The sequence below is a fragment of the Melospiza georgiana genome, chromosome 9, assembly GCF_028018845.1.
Source record: "Melospiza georgiana isolate bMelGeo1 chromosome 9, bMelGeo1.pri, whole genome shotgun sequence".
Lineage (NCBI taxonomy): Eukaryota > Metazoa > Chordata > Aves > Passeriformes > Passerellidae > Melospiza > Melospiza georgiana.
Window position 1 is genome coordinate 14,156,147 of NC_080438.1, and position 19,168 is coordinate 14,175,314.

The window sequence follows — 19,168 nt, forward strand, 5'->3', positions numbered from 1 at the left end:
CTTTCCTGGGTCAAGCATTCCTGAGGGCTGGATTTGGAAGTGAAGACTTCAAAGAAGCTGTTCAGTATCTCAGCCTCCTCTTCAACCCCTTGCAAGGTTCCTTTGTCCATTCAGTAGCAGCCCCACATTTTCCCTCCTAGTCCTTTTGCTAGTGAGGTATTCATGTTATCCCAGAGGCACTCCCAGCATTCCTGATGGGCCCAGCCCTGGCCAGCAGCAGGTCCCTCTTGGAGTCTGCTGCCCTTGGCTCAGTCAGACACAGGAGAGGCCTCTCCCTGAACCCCTGTAGCCCACCACTACCAAAACCTTGCCATGCAAACCCAGCTGAAATCTGTGTCTTCTAACAGTAGATGGCATCCAGCCCCTTAGGAGCAGACAGGTCCCAGATAAGCAACCCATGACTACATCATGGGGACAGACATGGATTTTCCCAGAGGAAGGATCAGATCAGTTTCCAGGTTAGAAATGAAGTCTGGGTCATCTGATGCCCATTGCACTGCCCTGTTCCCCAGCCTGTTGTGCTGCGTAGGCTGCTTGCTGGTGTGCCCATGGAAACTGCAGCACTCTCAAGTGGAGGATTCTCTCCACTTTTAGCCATTAGGAAACAAGCACCTTCTTTAGTTCATAATATGCTCCATTACCTTTAGATTGATCTGTGAATAAATTATAATCAAAACAGACTTACTCACCTTAAAGCTCTCTGGCTTAAGGTTTCATTGTTGATTCATTAAGTTGTCAGTTCTCTATTGGCAGGGTAATGCCTTTTTATATCTGAATAGAGACAGGTTTAGTGGAAGATACTGTTATCTTTAAATGAGGAGGATTTAGGTTTTTTGGTAAGAATAAATTCATCAATGATGAATCCCTGGAGAAAGTACTGAAACAAAAATCACAATGTTGCTGAAGATTTATACAGTTCATCAGTTAAAAGGCAGCTTTTGAAAGCAGAGGTGGGGGGAGGATTTGGATTTTTGTTTTCTTTCTGTAAAATACTCCAGCAAAATATTTCAAGCTTAAAGTTTTGTAATAATGCAGTTATAAAGAACGAAATAATTCTGCTTAATGTATTTATTTAGACTCCATTCTTGATGTTAGAACACAGAAACACATTGAATTATGTCTATATAGAGACAGATGGATACAAATAATGCAGCTATAGACATCACTGATACAGATATATAAGTAGACAAGAATTATCTAATTACTCTGTTTGTTGCAATCTTCTAAGCATTTGCTATGCTCCACATATTCATATTAATTGTTTTTTCTAGGCAGATGTTGGTCTGACAAAGATACCAGTGTATGGAGAGTTTAGTGATGCTGGAATATCTGGAAATTTAAAAAATAAAATTATTGTATAAAGATTACAAAAGCAAACAGAATTCAACACACCAAGCTCTGTGCTTGTGCTTTCATTGGGAATTTTGTTGTTAAATCCCCCATGTGCTCAGGAAGTTGTCCCCTACAATGATTAGAGGCAATTTAATTTTAAAATCTCCTCAGTATCCGTCTCTTCTGCAGTTATTTCAACATTTTTCCACCTTTGCTATATCCAGTAACACACTTCATTAAAATATTTTTTGCCATTTCATATGGCCTTTGACTGCAGAATGTTGGAACAGCTCTGAACAATAAGCAGTCTCCTCAACATTCCATATGTCTGAGCATTACTCATAAGGGGAGCCATCAATAAGTCCTTCCTAAGCTCCTGAGGCTACATTTTCATGTATTATTTATTGCTATAGAAAAGATTGCTGGTTTTCAGTGTTGTTTAATGAAATTTGGCCTGGCTGCTTGTGAACTACTAGACCCCAAACACAAAATAACCAGGCCATTTGTATGGGCACACAGTCACCCTCTGTGAAGTCACTGGGAGCACATTGTGTATGGGCACAAGCCTGCACTAAAACCTACATGTTTCCTTAGTTATTTTAATTTCCATGCAGCCAAATTCTTGATTGAAAAACAGCAGTGCACAGCAAATATGAAGCTTGGAGGATAGTTTTGTAGATTCATCATAGTTTATTTTTAAAATATGTGGATTATGTGGTTTAATTTCACTGCATGCGTGTCATTACAAAACATCTGAATTATGGAAATGAAGGCATTGCACACTTCTCAAAATGTCCACTGTACATCCCAGCTAGGAGCTATGTCAGATATAAAACTCTAAATAATTCAATCTCACAACTATGAAAATTAATTAACCTTTGTAATTCACTTTTCACCTATTCACAAAAATAGATTCTTTTTCCACACATTTCTTTAGATCACCTATTTAATTTTAATATTCTTAGTGTTTCTCTGTGTAGAAATTGAGAGGTTTCGCACATAGAAAAGTAAAGGATTTATTCTGCAAAGATTTGGCTGTTGTTCCCAAAGATGATCTTCAATCAGTCAAGCCATGAACAACTGTCTCCTCTCTCTACTACTTCAGTTAAAACCACAGCAAAATTAGCTTTGCTACCTACTCTCAAAGTCAGCAATTCAATTCCTGGCCAGACAGGAAAGAATTCAAAAACGCTTTGTCATCAGGTCTCCTGCCCTCTCAAACCAAAGTTGTTGGCATCAGCACATAAATTATGGAGAGGAAATAGTTCCTCCGTGACACAGCCACTACTTATTCATAGCCAAAAATATATTTCTAATTGATTCAGCCTAGAAGACATACAGGAACACTTTTTCATCAAAATTTGTAATTTTTAGAATTCTGCAAAAAGTTTTAGGTTTTCTAAAAGTCATATAGAGAATTGAGTTTATGTGTGTGTGCTTTAGAGCCTATTGATTAGATTGGAATTAGACAAATTCTTCTTCTACTATTTTGCTAATTCTAATTCTTCTACTTATTTTGCTGTTTACAATAATTCTGCTTTTGCTGCCTTATTGGACTTCAGTATGTAAGGCCACCACTTCACTGCTGTTTGCTGGAGTTCTCAAAGCCTGATTTTAAGATGTCCTAGAACATTTCATGTCCAGCAACTGCACAGAAAGGAAAGTTTGATGCCTGTAAGGAAGCCTTGAACATGACATGCAGGAGCAAAGTTCCCATTGATCAAAGTAAGAGCTCTCTGCCAGCAGGCAAACTCAGGCTGGCTCTGCATTTGGAGCTGGCTCTGCATTTGGAGCTGCAGCACCCCTATCCTGCCCTGCTGTGCCCAGGCTATGGCTGTGGCCCAGAGCAGGGCTCAGTCCCAGCCTGCAGGAGCACCTCTGGGGAGCTCTGGGACACAGTGAGCCTGGAGCTGACCTGCTGTGAAAAATGTCTTGAGACCACAAACTAAATCACGGAAGGATGGGAGCGTTTCAAGGACATCACCCTCTGGCTGTATGCTCAGAGTACCCAAACCCAGCAGCCAAGGAGCTTCTGTTTGTCATAGCAAGGAGCTGAGGTGCCAGGGTTGGGTACTGTGACTGACAGAGATCATTGAGGAATTTTTCTCCTAAGGATTAGCAGAAGAGCAGGGTAACCTCTTCTGGATTTACTTCGTTTTAAAAAATAATAATTTTTAAATTTTAAAATAATCTGGGATTTAAAATTCACATTGAAATTCCCTGTTAAAAAATTGATAAGCACAGCAGTACTGTATCTTGTTCGATATGCTCTTTGAGGTTGTATTATTAGCGTGAATTAATGCCAGCAGCTGCTCAGGCGATGTATCCCCTGTTACTACCTGCTGCTTTCTGCAGTGCTGCTGTAGTTTCTGAACAGGCTTGAGTTAGGTGGATAAAATACTTCTGCAGAATGGGGAACTAGTTTCAGGGGAGGAAGGGCATGGTCTATTGCATCAAGCAAAAGTCCATTTTTCTACTATTTTTCACTCACCTAAATCTGTGATCGTGGCACGCTACAGTTGTCCGTCTGTCTCTTCCAGGTAAGGAAAAGGATTTTTTTTGTTCAGGAAGACGAATGTTTTAGGAAATCTGATCCAGCTCTTTCCTGTTCTTGGGTGAGACATGAGTTTTGCAATTCAGTGAAATCTTCCTCTGGAGTTTGCTTAACTGGGTTCAAGGACTAAATGTTCCAGAAAAGATTGCAAGTGGTACATAGAGGAAAATTAGGAGATTATAATGTGTTTCAGTTCATTTGGTGTTTGTTAGCCTTACTTTGACAGGTTAAAACAGCCTTCTGTTATCACACTGCCAAATACGTTTGTAATTTTTAAAAGTGTGTATTGATTTATTCAGGTATTGATACAAATAATCTTAAATACTGGTGGAACTCTTCTAAGTAAACTGATACTTTTATGATACCTTTCCATATAGTATAAAATGAAACAGAAATAAAGTTGGCATTTGAATTATTTAACATGATACATTTTTATATATAAGCAAGTATGCAATAGGGAAATAATAGACTGTTGGATGCTGACCTGCAATTCAGCTATTTTTCTGCTGTGAGATATTAATATTTTAATATTCAGTATATATTTCCAAGTCAGATCCCAGTGTTCATGTTTGATTTTTATTCACTTCTCACTCTGGTGCAGGCTTACTGATTTCAATTTCAGCTTCCTGAATAAGAAGCGAGTTGCAGTCAACATGGACTCGAGATCTCACCCTTGGGATCAGACTCATCTTTTTACCATACCCACTTACTAACCATAATCATGTTTACTGATTTTTGTTTCAGAAACTGCCCAGTTTTGGGCCTTACCTGGAGCAACGCAAAAAGATAATAGCTGAGAACAAGATAAAACTGAAGGCACAGAACATGGCTGCTGAACTTCCTGAGAAAAAACACTTTGTTCCGAAGAAACCCATTCCAGCAATCAAGGTAACAAAAATACATGCATAAGATGTGATAGGCAGTTGACATGCACAGTCATTTCTAGCAGTTTGAGTTGGTTATTACTGCTTTTAAGCTTGTTAGAGGGCATCAAAGACAACTCTTTATGCAGACTTTCTAGCTTTTAACCAAAATCGATGGGAAATGATTTGTGATGTACGTGTTCAGGTATTTCCCTAATGTCATTTTTCAGAATGAAGATATTCAGGCAGTGGAGCAGTAGTTGCAGATCAAGCAGGAGTGATGCCTTGAAGAACAAAGCAGAACTGTTTAGAATTTCTTTCAGCTTGAATGCTACAGTATGAGCTGTTTTGCATGATACCTTTTGATTACATGCCCTGTGCTAAATGCCTCCATCCCTCATGTAGGATCAATGGCAAAGGCTGGTGTTCAATACATATAAAAGCTGTGTCATAGGTTTAGAGATTGAACTTTTAAAGCTGGAGAATGTTTGTCTAAGTAGCTGATCCACTGTCTACAATGAGTAAATGTCAAGGTAAAAATAAAACCTGTGACCCTTATCTACTGCATAATCCATACATTGAAGCTTTTCCCTTCCCTTAGGTAATCAATAAATATCAATAAAATGAAACAGCATGAGCTAATTATTCTAGGTGTTCACTTTAGAGCTTACTTAAACATCAAGTCTGAATAGGAAAAATAATTTTTTTTAAAATCAAGATTCTCATGGAAATAATTTATAAAGCAGTATGAAAATTATGTCTGTTGACCATGTTGACTGTCTTCTTCATATATGGGAGAATATCAGATATCTTCATGAGCAGACGTGTAAAAATTCTTGAAAAAATAAGGCCAAGCATAAAATAAAACATGAGCTGTGTCTCAGAAAACCACATAATTCCCAAGAGAATATTGCAGTTTACTGATACATCCAGTATTCCAGGGTAACTGGTAGGATGGCAGAATCAGACAAGGAGAAATTTTGAATCATCTTCCTGTTTAATTTAATTAGTTTGCCACTTCTGTAGACCTCTCTCAGGTTTTTGGATTGCTTATTTTGGTTTGTGTCACGCTTTTGAAAACCCCTCCCATCTTCTTGTACTGAGGTTCTCTTATATATATATATATATATATATATATATATACAAAAAGTTCCAAAGAACAGCAATCTACTCTTTTTTCCTCACTATGATGAGCATTTTCAAAGCTTGCTTGACCTCAGAGGTTTCATGGTTCTGTTCTCCTTGCAGGGGGAGTATTGATGTAGGGAAAAAGAGAAAGAAGAAGCAACAGCCAATAACTGCATTTTCAATGAGATGGCTTGCTTCTGAAAACAGCAGAAAACCAAAAAAACTGATAACTGTCCAAAAGCAAGTAAACTGAATGAAGGGAAAAGTTTAGCAAGAGGGAAAAACAGACGTGAAGACCAGGGGAAAAAAAACCAACACATTAAAAATTGAGATCAATAATTTATTATGCCTAACTCCAAGTAGAAAAGCAAAAAAAGATCCAAGTAGTAGGAGACAGATTAAAAAGAAGGAAAGAGAGCCCATTGCAGGGGAAGAGGAAAATGAATTCCCTCAAACACATTTGTTTACACAGATATTGAATACTTCTGAGTGGTGTCTGAGGAGCTTCTCAGCCAGAGAAATCAGGGTATCATCTTGCTCACCCTGAAGCTCTTACAAGAAGCCAGGCATTGCCAAAGCTGACTGCTGGCAGTCTGTCAGTCTGGCCATCTCTTTCCAAGGGAATGTGCTCACCAGAATGACAAAGGCAGCAGCGAGAGGAGTTTGCATGGCCAGCTTTGACAGAGGAGGGGCTGCAGGGTGGCTTCTGTGAGAAGCTGCTGGAAGCTCCCCAGGGCCTGAGAGCCAGCTGTAGGACAGACCCACCACTGGCCAAGGCCAAGCCCAGCAGCTGTGGCATTGCCTCTGGGATAATGTCTTTTAAAAGGGGGGAAAAAACAGCAATTTCAGTCACAGGGAGGAGTGAGAATATGGCCTCTTCAGGGATCTGCTTGATAGAGGACCAAGAAATAAAGCCCTGGAGGCAAGAGAGGCCCAAGCACCCCAACAAAGAGGAAGTCAGGGAAACATTCCCAGAGGCCTGCAGAGATGTACAGTAGCTCCTGGACAAACTCAGACATAGCAAAGAAGCCCTCAGAGAGTGACCAAGATGATTGAACAGCAGGAACACTTTCCTCTGTAGACAGAGAGACTTGTGGTTGTTCAGCCTGAAAAAGAGAATACTCTGGGGGCACTCTAGACCCCATTCCTGTACCTAAAGGAGAGATAGGTGCCCTTGAAAGAGCTATGACCTTTGTCTGGTTGTATTTTTGGGGGGTTGCAACAAATTTCTTGATGCCTCCCAAAAATTTCCTCATCCGTCTAATTGACTGTTGGGTTGGTGATTCCAACATCTATATAAATTCCACATGCTGTCAAATTGCCATTTATTTATCAATTTAAAACCCCTCTGTGATTATCCAAAATCTAATTTATTTTTATTTTCCCATGGCTTTTCTCTTTTTTTTCTCTATTTTTCAATATTAATTGAAACTGCATATTTTGATTTTTGGCAGAGTTGTTTATTCTTTTCTCACTTGTCTGTAATATTAGAAATTGTGCTCCATGTGGCTGTGTGCCCTGGATCTTTTCTTCTCAGTTGCAGTTTTGTACAGCTCCCACAGATGTATTTGCCTACCTCAGGTTGCCTCCTTATTGCTTTAATTTCTTTCCTTCCATGATCCCATGTTTTTCTTCCTAATAATTTAGTTCTTTGTCCTTCAGGGCCTATACCACAATATTCAGTCACCATTTATCTGCTTATTTTATTTCCTCCTTTTTTTATTCCGGAAGCCTGCCTGTGGAGGTTGTTTGGTAGTTCAAACATTCTGGCATAGCTCTCTTAGCTAGGGCATGACATGCTGTTCCACCTGCTGGAAAAATATCCACAGACATCCTCAAGCTTAAATTCCTTTTGTTTGAAATTTTTTTCACTCTCGTTGGTATAGATACATTTGCATGATCTTTTGCACACACAAATATGCAAGTCTTTTTTTGTTGATGTGTAAGTACCTGTCTAAAAGCCAGCACTGTGGGAGGCATTAGCCACATTTAGTCCAGTGCTGTGATAAATCTCTAAAAGCCTCTTGGGAGGTGAGGAATATTGAAGTAAGGACAGCTCTATTTTGCCACAACTATTTTGTACCATTTGGATCCTTCCTGGCACGGATCTGTGTGTTTAACATGAGCAGTTTTACCTTGTGCTTGCCTGCCTGGAAAAGACCATATTGTAATCTTCATCATAAGTGTGGAGATGTTGCATATTTCAGGTGGAACTATGCATGTGTCTCCCATAATTTATGGGAGTCTAAGGCTGATTCTCCCAAGTATTTACTCAAACATGAATCACAGAAACAATCTCCCCTGCAATAGCCCATAGTACTCTTCCCTCTCCTCTCCTCTCCTCTCCCTTTCCTCTTCCTTTCCTCTTCCTTTCCTCTCCTCTTCCTTTCCTCTGCTCTGGTTGTATTTCTGCCTGGTGTTACTCTGTCCTTAGTGCAGAATCTGGCACTTGGACTGGTTAAATTTCATCCCATTAATCATTGCCCAGTGCTCCAGGGCACTCAGCTTCTGCTGGTAATGCTGGAATGGCTGCATATTCCACATCATGGCTGCTTAACTGGAACAGCACTGCAGTACTTATGGGGGCTAGTTTGCCTCTGATCAGGATGTCAGGGGTGTCTCCCACCCTGTTTTTCTTTAATCTAGAATGTATCTGTTGGCAAGATCAGCAAAAGTTACTTACGTTGATAAGCTGCTCATCGAACTGTATTTTTTCACTGTGATAGTACCTGTTCATCTAGTTCTATAAAATACCTACAGGTTCCTTGGATTTTAATTTAGTTTAAATGAAAACTTGTATCAACTCTACAGTCTTCTGGTTCAAAGCTTTTCCTGAAACACACTCAAGCATATTAAACAACATCATAGCTAAACCAGAAAATTGACACACTTTGTTCTGCTAATGCTTTACCTTTTCTGAACATTGATCACTGTATTCCAGCCCTTTATTTTTTGCTCTGTTTAGCCACTTCATGGCTAGTTAATTTCAGAGCTCTCTTGTGTCACAGGCCTCTGTGAGACACCTTGTCAAACATTAAAATTACAGGAGTTTTTGTTTTTTAAGAGTTTTTTTAATTTATTACTTCATAGTCTTCATAAAAATTTGTGATAAATACAAGAAGCATAATTTTCATTATAGAAATCACATTGAATTGTGTCACGAAGGTTCATTTAAGTGGACAACACTCACAGGCAAGCAGTGTGAATTTTTTGGGATTATCCTGTGCACAGCCAATAATTGGACTCAATGTGAGTCCCTTCCAAATCAGGATATTGTGTGATATGGTATGATTCTATGATTTGAATTATTTTTTAAGGCCCACTTTATCTAGTATTGCAGCTGTAATACTGAAAACAAGGCTTAGAGGTCCTTAAAGCCCAGAGTACCTTTAATAGCATTTTAAGTATTGGCAAAGTGTCTGTAATCTTTCGAGAAGAGTTAATTTTATGTATTTTTTAAGCTACTTTACTGTAAATTGACCATGGTCATGTACCCTCAGATTCTGGTGACTTTTTATTTTTTAAACTAATCCATAGTTTTATTTCTAACATTTCTTCTTTTCATCTCTCACTCTCTGACCATTTTCTCACCTTTATTGCCAAAAAAGATCAGGTGGAAGGCAGGTACCTCCCTGACGTGTGTTCCCTTTGACTTGCTGCATGGCATGCAGAACCTGCACTGTGTGTGGTGTTCTGATCAGAGGCCTGTGATGTTCATCATCTCTAGAACACAGCGTGGTCTTTTACAAAAGCATCTGCATGAAGATGGACACAGCAGGTCTGCAAGGAGCAGAGCTGAACCATGAATTGTATTTACAAATAGAGGTTCACTAATACGATGACTTATGAAAAGCTAATCATCATAAAATGGTTGATATATTAACATTAAAATGCACCTATTGTAGAATTGCAAAAATAATATCCTACTGAACAGATCTTCTCCTTGTTTACACTCAAACCCACATCTGCTTAGCTTAGTGACAAAAAGAATTTTTTTTCTGTATTCATTAGTAACATAAAACTAATGGATTCTGCTCTGATTCTCTCCATAGCAACTGAATTCCCTGACAATTCCAGTTGCAGGACTACATTCCTTTCCCAATTTTTTCAGTTATGTTGAGAAGAGGAGGAGAGCACAGCAGTAATCAAAAAGAGTACTCTAGGTCCCTGCTGTCACAGAGGTGCAGATTTAACTTCCAGTTTTGGAGGGGTTTTTTTGGTTGTTTTGTTTTGGGTTTTTTGGTTGTTTGTTTTTAAATTGCTGCTGCTAATGCATAAGCCAGAAAGAACACAGCTTGACTTTCAGAACCTGGCTTCTGTTTGAAGGTCTGGCAGTTGGCAAAAAAAAAAAAAAAAAATTAATCTGTAAACGGTGCAAATTTGATCTGGAGGCCATTGAGCTATACCAAGTGTGGAATCCCATAGTGCCATTTTAGACAGTCGCTGCTTGGAGTGAAACTGCTTTAAACAGTGAAAGCTGATTATTTCTTGCTGCACTGTTTATTTTGTTCCAAGCATTTATGATTTGAGAAAACAAGAAGCTCTGAGATGCTGTAAAAGAGTGCACCTGCAGAACATCTTTTAAGTACCATTGCTTTTTTAGCCAATAATGTCTTGAAACTTTGCAAATGAATAAATATACAGTCTTTGTTTGAGATAAAGAAGTGATTAAAAGACACAACACCAATGAGTGTAAATGAGTAGTAAATCATTGACACAGTCTTTTGAAATCACTTTCAGGCCTCTGAAGTGCCATCATGCTCCCTATTTGGGATTCTAAGTCCCCAAAAGTGTATTTTTGTGAGCTGTGAGAAGTGAGGCTTTGTTAAAAATGCAGAAATCACCATGCCTTTTGCATTGTTTTTGTTATTCCTTTGTAAGTTTGTAGCTGGAAAAATCAATTCTGATCATGTTGTTTCAAGCAACCATTTCCTGAGCTATCTAATGCTACCCTAAACCTTGGACTGTCTCCCCCATCTCCTCCAGCTGTTTCCCTGGAAGGGCATTAACCACCTCACTCCTTTCCCATTTAAAAAGCCTCTTCTAATTTCTAGCTTTGAATTTATTCATTGGCTGGCTTACAATCGTGTGCTCTTGTGCCAACATTTTCATTTAACTTAAAGAGCCCTTTTTCCTCCCTGATGTATATTTAGAGAGAGACTTTATATTCCTGCTCTGCCATCAGCTTCCTAGGCTAAACATCTTCTAAGGTTCTTGTTGTCTTCTCTCATAAGCAAGACACTCCATTCCGTGGTTACTGGAGTAGTACATCTCTGCAACCCACTTGAGCTCTGTGGGTTTCGTTAACATCCAAACAATATTTAAAGAATATAAATGTGAATCCAGAACCTCCCTGAGAAAATAACCTATACTTTTTAAACATATGGCTTTTTAGACTGAAAAGCTCTTCACTATCAGGAATCTCCCCCTGTTGGTACTTTTGCAACACAGGCAGGCAGTGGAAAGCCACTCAATTGTATCTTGTGCATGTTTTACATAATTTCTTTACATTCTTGAGCACACAGCTCATACTTGCAGGCAATGTGGATTTGTGGCAGTGGAATGTTTGGGGGCTGTATACACACAAGAGAGGCTCAAGGATAGTTAGCATTGCTGGGGCCAGCAGATCACACAAAAACATGTGTATTTTGAAACCTGTAGCAAGTGCAAAATTCAAGGCTTGTCAACAGACAAGCCTACATGAGAGCTGAAACAAACTGGAGCTGAAGTCTACTGCTACAGTATTTCAGCTGACACAGAAGACTGCAGACACCTGAAAACTGTTGTAAATTCAGTAAATCCATGAATGTTTCTGATTAAGAACTGGAAATGAAAAGATGGGAGTGTAAGCAGTTCCTAGATCATCACATTTGATTTAGTTGCCATAGTTCATCAGTGGAGTCACAGTAAAGGGCTTCGAGTTCAAGTCTGGTTCTAGTAAAATGCATTAGCTGAAACAATTCCATGGTAGTTAATTGACCTTTTACAGTAGTTTAAGCAAACAGATTTTACTTCAAATTTGCAGTGTTTTTGGACCATGCACAAAATCAGCTTGCACAGCTCGAGTGATGAGTGTTAACTCATTAAGCTGTGATAACTTGCTCACAGTCATCTGTCCACACTCCTCATGCTGCCTTTAGCAATGTGCCATAGCTGTTTTATGCTGAAAGAGCATTAATGTTCTCTGCAGGTTGCTGAGAAGAACTGGAAGGCTTTTAGTATTGAATGAATGCAACCGAGGTATTTCACATGGCAGCAACTGTGGGGTTTGGCAGAGAGAAAACATTTGAGTTTCTGGAACAAGGAAATAGTACAATTTGCCAGTCTTTCTTCCTGGGCATAGGATTTGGTTGAATTTTCCAGCTCAACAGTCACTAGGTGAAACTTCATAGATGCTAATACTGCATCCAGTGAACAAAGAAATTTGTCTCTTTGCATACAGATACTATTGTACAAGTGCTGAAGACCAGGTAGACCTCATTCTTTCAAACTAGTGCTGGGTTTTCAAGTTCTTAGCAGACTAGGAAGACAAGGTTGGACTCATTTCTGCATTTAATTTATGTAGCAGAGCTTTCCTTTTTGGTGTATGCTGTGCTGGCATACACCTTTTGCAGCACTGATGTGTAAGGTTGATGCAGCAAGTTCCTACTTGTGAAGTTAACAGATCTTGCAGGATTAGACCCAGAGCTTACTTCTGTGCAGTATTTGCAATAAATTGATGATCATGTCATTTGTGCACCTTACTAAAGAGAGAAGAGCTATTGTTGTTCTCTCTCAGTTTTTTCTTTCCTTGCTGTGAGTTCTTAAATCTGTGCTAGTGAGAATTGACCAAAGATGATCTGATTAGAACACGTGACTCCTGTGTTACATTCCATTTTGTTCCTTGAAGTTTCACCCAATCATGGCAAAACAACAGCACATGCAAAATCAAGTACTAAATGTGTAACCTATTTGTAGAACATGTTTGTACACAATGTGTATTTCTAGTACTGTTCAAAATGTGCCTGTATGGAAAATACTTTGTATTTTGCAGGGGGTATGAAGGTCAGCCATGTGGAAATTTATAAGAAAAATCCTAACCATCATCAAAATGCATGGCAAAATCTTCCTTGTTGAAATACTGAGAGCTCTCCAGTGCAGCTGTGGAGACTGCCTAGGTATCTTATAAACAAGTCAGTAACTTTTTTTTCCCCCTAGGATGTAATTGGAAAAGCACTGCAGTATATTGGAACATATGGTGATCTGTGCAACACAGAGCAAGTTGTGGCTCTGATTGACGAGGAAATGTGTATCAACTGTGGCAAATGCTACATGACCTGTAATGATTCTGGCTACCAGGTAAGAGCACAGCTGTAATTAGCAGAAAGGCACCATGAGTTATCTTTCTGCTGCTGGGAAGAAAGAATTCACCTTCTGTTAATGAGCAGGTGGTAAAAACAGATGCCCAAAATGTTGAATTCAAAGCCCATCATGCTCCCAGGCTCTGGCTCACACACCCTGCCCAGGCAGGGCTGGTCCTGGGGGCTGCACAGCCCCCGTCACTGTCACAGGGCCCTGGCTGCAGCTGGGGCTCTTTGTAAGCAGAAGAAATGAAGAAGCCCCAAGTTAAATGGCATTAATGTAGCTCTTGAAGGTTTTCAGGTTCATGAGAGAGAAAGAGAAGAACACATCCCTTCCTACCAAGTGGGAGACATGGGCTGGTCTTATTGCCAAATGTTTTTTAAGAAACCCAGTTCTTTTTCCCTCAGAGTAACCAAACTAATTCAGGTTTCAGGCAGATGGGGTTTTGTTTTGATCTTGAGTGAGTTACAAATCCTTTCTCCAGGATAAGTGCCAGGGTTTTTTGAGCAGCAGGTTGAAGCTTGCAGAAATCATTGTGACCAGAAAATGGCCCAATTTTGAGCTGAGGCTCCTATTTGCAGCAAAGTATTTCTGATTGCTCAATATGGTAGCAAGCTGTATGAAATATATCAGCATGTCTAGGTGCCATTCCATGCCATGCACACTGGAGCTGATGGACTGGTCTGCAGTAAAAAAGACAGTACAGGAGGATTCATTTTCTTTAAGAAAATCAAAATATGGTCTAGCATAACTTTCATGGAATTCAATATGCAGCAAACAGTAATTTCTACATGGGTGTTTCCATACATCTTGGTCTGAGAAGAGCTTGTCAAAAACAAGTACTTTAATTGAGCACCAAGTGTCCTCTGGACACTGTGAGTTTTTGTTTGTCTTGAATTCAGTCTAACCAATAATAGGTCTGATGACTTGAACTACATAAAGTCACAGAAAGAAGTCTTCCATTGCAAATCAACGGCATTTGAAACAAGTGTGTCAGAGCAAAGGTTTTTCCACTGATAAAAGAAAATTAATGGTGTTTTTTTCCAAAAATAGATTACTACAGTAGCCTTTTAACTGTCTGAATTTCTTCTTGACATTGCAATCTTCACCTTTCCCCTTACATCAGATTTATCAGGAGAATTGTATTTTTCATGTAGCCCTTAGAGAGCAAAATATTGGATTTAGATTTAGTAAATTTTATTTTCTGTAACTGGAAATAAAAATCAGCACCAAAAGAACCAAAGTTTAAACCCCCAGAATGTTTTCTAAGCACAAAAAGAAAAATGAAAGAAAAATGTTTTTTCCTTATTTAATTAAGGAAATTGAAAAGAAATTAATTGAACAGAATTGCAAAGGAATTCTTAATTGCAAATAAATCAACAATAACCCCCTCACCTTCAAAACAGCATCTGCTTTATGCTTCCCTTTGTTTCAGAAATATCCATGCTGCTCTACGCAGCTGTCACCTTGTATGACTCCAGCAGAAAAGCTTTCCTTAATTTAAAGTCAGCACTGTAGTCCTGACTTGCTCTGCCTCTTTGAACTCCCTTTCAAGATGTGCATTGTTGTTAGGGAGAGAGAAAGAAAGGAGTCCTCCTTAAATACTCACAAGCCAGAGCTCTCTTTGTGCTCAAGCTGAAGTAAAACTCAGAGATCCAGAGCAGTTAGTACAGACTCCGTGCCCTTGCTGGTTGCTACAGCAACTTCTGTGCCTTCCTAGTCCTGAAAGCCCAAATGCCTCAAATCTGCCTTAGGAGCCAACCCACAGCAGCACCAGTACATCCCGTCACCCCCTGCCTCCCCCAGCGCTGACAGTGCTCAGGGAGATTTGCTAAGGCACTGCTTGTTTGTCAGAGTTCAACTTTCAGGTCTCATTTTCCCTCCTAAACTCTTCAAAGTGGATATTCAGTGTTGCTGGTGGTTTTTTAAATTTTTTCCTTCTCTAGTCTTGCTTCTTAGATATTGACATTTTGTGGTTTTGCGAAGCTTTTGTTTTTGCTTTTAATTGCCATTTCCATTACAACCAGGAGCTTATATCATTGAGACAGCAACTGTTATTTCACATTCAAATACACTTATCACCCTAATTGGTAATGAGGATTCACTGCATGGAACGTGAGAACTAAAGCATGCTCTGCCTGCCCCAAACTCTGATATTCTTTTCATAGATTTGCAAAGAAAAGTAATCACACGAGGCACAATAAGCTGTGTTTTTCTCTGTTTATTAATTAGATTGTTTATGCTGTGCTGAGAATAAAAGTCAAAAGAATGCCTTGTGATGGGCATTGTGCTGAAGCTGTGCAGGTGTGGCCTGGTGTCTCCTCTAAACCAATAACCCCAGCACATTGCTAGCTTAGGAAATATCTCCTTTACATCAAGGAGAAATACCTTCTGAGAGTTTAAATATGTGGAGCAAACTCCTCCTTTTGTAACCAGCCCCTGTGGCCCGTGAGCTTTTGCCGAGGTGTAATTTGGCCCACCTCTCTAACTCCAGTGTCAGGAGAGGGGTTTTGTTCCCTGCCAGTGGAGCAGTTGCTGTAGCCGCAGTGCAGACTCACACCGAGGAGTCTCCCAGCGCTGCAGCGCAGGAGATGCCGACCCTGGGACGGGAGCAGCTCTGACCTTTCCGCGCGTGCCATCAGTAATGTCTGTTCCTGCTTGCAGGCCATCCAGTTTGATGCCGAGACGCACCTGCCCAGGGTGAGTGACAGCTGCACGGGCTGCACCCTGTGTCTCAGCGTGTGCCCCATCATCGACTGCATCCGCATGGTTCCCAGGACAACCCCCTACGAGCCCCGGCGCGGGCTGCCCTTGGCCGTGGGCCCCGCGCGCTGAGCCACGGCGCCTCGCCCCTCTGCGTGCCATTGATCGGCTTCATCATTAGCCCCTGCACATCCTCTCCTATATAACACGTTATCCCCTCAGCTGGCACAGCCAACACAGCTTTCCAGTTATTATTTTTGCAACATTTAAGTTTCGAAATTACGGAAAGGTGATCGTGGCTGTCAGTTGTCCGCTATTTGAAGTGTAACTTTCTTGTTTCCATTCATGCTGTGATTTCAAAACTTCTCTATAGTCTCTTTAATCTCTGTGTATTTTCTGGCTGGAAATATAATTAAGAAAGCATTTTTAATGAACTACAAATCAATGTACAAGCTAACTGTTTTCAAGGAGAGCATTTTGTAATTAAACATTACATTTAGTTTTAAAAGAGTTTCTTAGAAGATGTAATTAACTACATAGCATGCAAACAAAGCGATGCGGCTTCTATTTTTCTATAGACAGAAATGAAAGAGAGTTTAAAATAGGATTTAAGAACTGGATTAATCACTTTCAACTACTACAACATATGCTAGTGTATTTTTATAATCCTTTCTAATTCTTTTTCACACTAGTCACTTTATAGAATAAATTTGCTTTGCACTGACACATGCTGGACTCTTCAGATTTGTGTGTTGTATGTATGGGTGGTTTGATCATTACTTTCCCCACTCAGTGAACACTTATAACATCTCTGCAAACAGTTAAAATGGCTTATTAGGAAGTCCAGGTTGCATTTCAGGATTCTGAGAAGCAACAACATTTCTTGCTCCAAGCTCATCCTCTAAATAACTTTTTAATCGTGCCAATTAATGTTCCAGAATGTACATGTTTCAGGTCAGAGATCTGATTGCCTGCAAACGGACTACACACCCTGCAGGCTGTGTTTGCCAAACACAGACACACAGGGTAAACTGGCAAGGTGATTTCTCCCAGTGCTGTGTATAGTTCTAGCAGTTTCACAGCCAAAAATAACTACAGATTCATCTGTCTTACTAAACAGTATCTCAATTTTAATCCATTTTTCACTCACAGTAGGAACTTTCTAATATGAACATATTGCTGTCTGCTTTACTCCACTTAAGAATATAAAGCCTTTAGTTTCATAACAATAATAAATGATCTATCAGTTCAATTTCTTATACCATATATTGTGAGCAGCAAAAGCTTTGATTAAAAAGATACCCTGGCTTTTGTTTCTTGATTTATGAATTGAATGCTGAATTATAAATAAATGTTGAAACCAGCTTGGGTGTGTTTGTGATTTTTCTTTTTGCATTTACTAAACAGATTTTCTTTTGTAGAGCCCTGTCAGTTGGTGTTTCTAATCTCTAAGGTTCACTCCAGGAACCATTAATGAGTTAACTCACATGTACATTGTTCCATTGATTGCCTAGAGTGCAGAATGTGTCATGCTCTTTGCCCCTCTCTGGCACCTCTTTGTCTGCCTGAGACTTGCCTTCCTTTTGCCTTCCCTCCCCACACACACAGTGTAAATTTGAACATTTTCAAGTGTCATTTCATTTAGTGTCCTTGTTCCACCAACACTGTTTTGCTGGTGCTCTGGGCTTGCTGGCAGGCTCAAGTCCAGTGTCTCCACTAACAGTTTTCTCTTTGTATTTTAATTTTCTTATTTATCATTGTGGGTTTTTCTGATTCAGATGAAACAGGAACAGACAGTCATAGTGCTTAGAAAATATTTGCTTGCAACTTCTTTAAAGCTCCTAGTCTAGCAGTAATTTCTTATCTTACATGAGCTACTGTGGACTCACAGGAAGAACAACTTGTTTTGTGAGTGTTGGTGACAAAGTCTGGAGAGCCTCTGCATGTACTGCTTGTCCCTCTACTGAGGAGCTGCCTAAGAAGCAGCATGCCCTTGAGTGGGGCAGAAAAAGACATCAAAATCAGATGGTCTGAAAATAATATTTTATCTTCTCAGACAGCAGATGCAAGGAAAGGTGGCATCTTCTGTCTTCTGCCAGGCTGTTACCATGTACTGCTCATTCTCCATCCTGCCTGCCACGAGCCCTGTGGCTGAGCTGCTGTGTCACCTGTGTCACCTGTGTCACCTGTGCCTGAGCAGGGCAGCCTCTGCAGGGTCCTGCATCCCCACACCCAGTTATCTTACTGTCCTGAAGGTATCACATCTGCCAGTGTTTGGTTTCTTTGAAATACAGGACAATGCCAGGAGACCTAATTTAAGTATCTGAGCACAGGTACCTGATGAATGTAGCAGCAAAATCAGAGCTTTTCCAAGAATATTCAGTAGTCACAGGACATTCAGTATTCCTCAGTGGCTGTGAAGTAATCTTTGGAGAGGTAAAGGCATTCTTTGTGAATCAAGACTAAAATCAAGACTATAATTTGTTACTAAAGAAGGAATAATGTGATAGAGGCCTCTTTCTTAGTGCCCCCCTCTGCCCCACTCTTGTTCTGTCAAGCCAGTTAACAGTTTCAGGAAATGCATTCCCAAATGCATTTGTTTCTGACTCTGACAGTCAGCAATAAATCTGTGTGTTGCAGGAACTCAGAGAAATAGCCACATTTAGGTCTCCTGCAGGAATGTCTTAAGTCATCAGGGTAAGGCAAGGTGTAAACAGGCAGGGGAGAGAGCCCCAAAGGACATATTCCTGGGGTTAATATGTTTTTCACATTGGACTTGGGGAATCATCCCATTTAAGAGCCAAGGAAACAAATTAGAAAAATCTGGTCTGGTCTGCAAATTCTGTAGCCAGTTATTAAAAAAGAGATATGAATTTTCAAAGTGTAAGAGGTTCCAAATTAAGCTCATATATTTCAGTGATTTAGTTGCACATTTAAGGAATTATGTATTATTAAAGACATGATGGTTGACATCCTCCAACCCTAGCCCTTGCAGTTTTTAGATATGTTGTGCTATTGATTATTATTATAAAATACTGTGAGCTATATTTGACAAATTAATGATAGAAGTGCTCATCCTCTGGTAGCACATTCTTATTCATGTCATATTCCTCAACAGAAAATGCTCCCCATGTTTAGTGGATGCTCTGCAGGCCAAAAATTACTTGAAAAAGCTGCCAAATATGCTTGTGTGAATCCCAAAGCACCCATGTTCACTGGAAAAAAGAGATGTTTTGCCTCACTAACA

The 19,168-nt window shown here is 39.8% G+C and overlaps 1 protein-coding gene across 1 annotated transcript in view; it reads left to right on the plus strand.

Moving 5' to 3' along the window:
- The window catches only part of DPYD (dihydropyrimidine dehydrogenase), a 329,513-nt gene extending 312,229 nt beyond the window's left edge, over window positions 1-17,284 (plus strand). Inside the window, exons 21-23 of the mRNA XM_058029810.1 lie at window positions 4,631-4,774; window positions 13,075-13,215; window positions 15,883-17,284. Of these exons, the coding sequence (XP_057885793.1) occupies window positions 4,631-4,774; window positions 13,075-13,215; window positions 15,883-16,053 (456 nt within the window). The 3' untranslated portion in view covers window positions 16,054-17,284. The remainder of the gene's footprint in view (window positions 1-4,630; window positions 4,775-13,074; window positions 13,216-15,882) is intronic.
- Window positions 17,285-19,168: the final 1,884 nt, after the last annotated feature.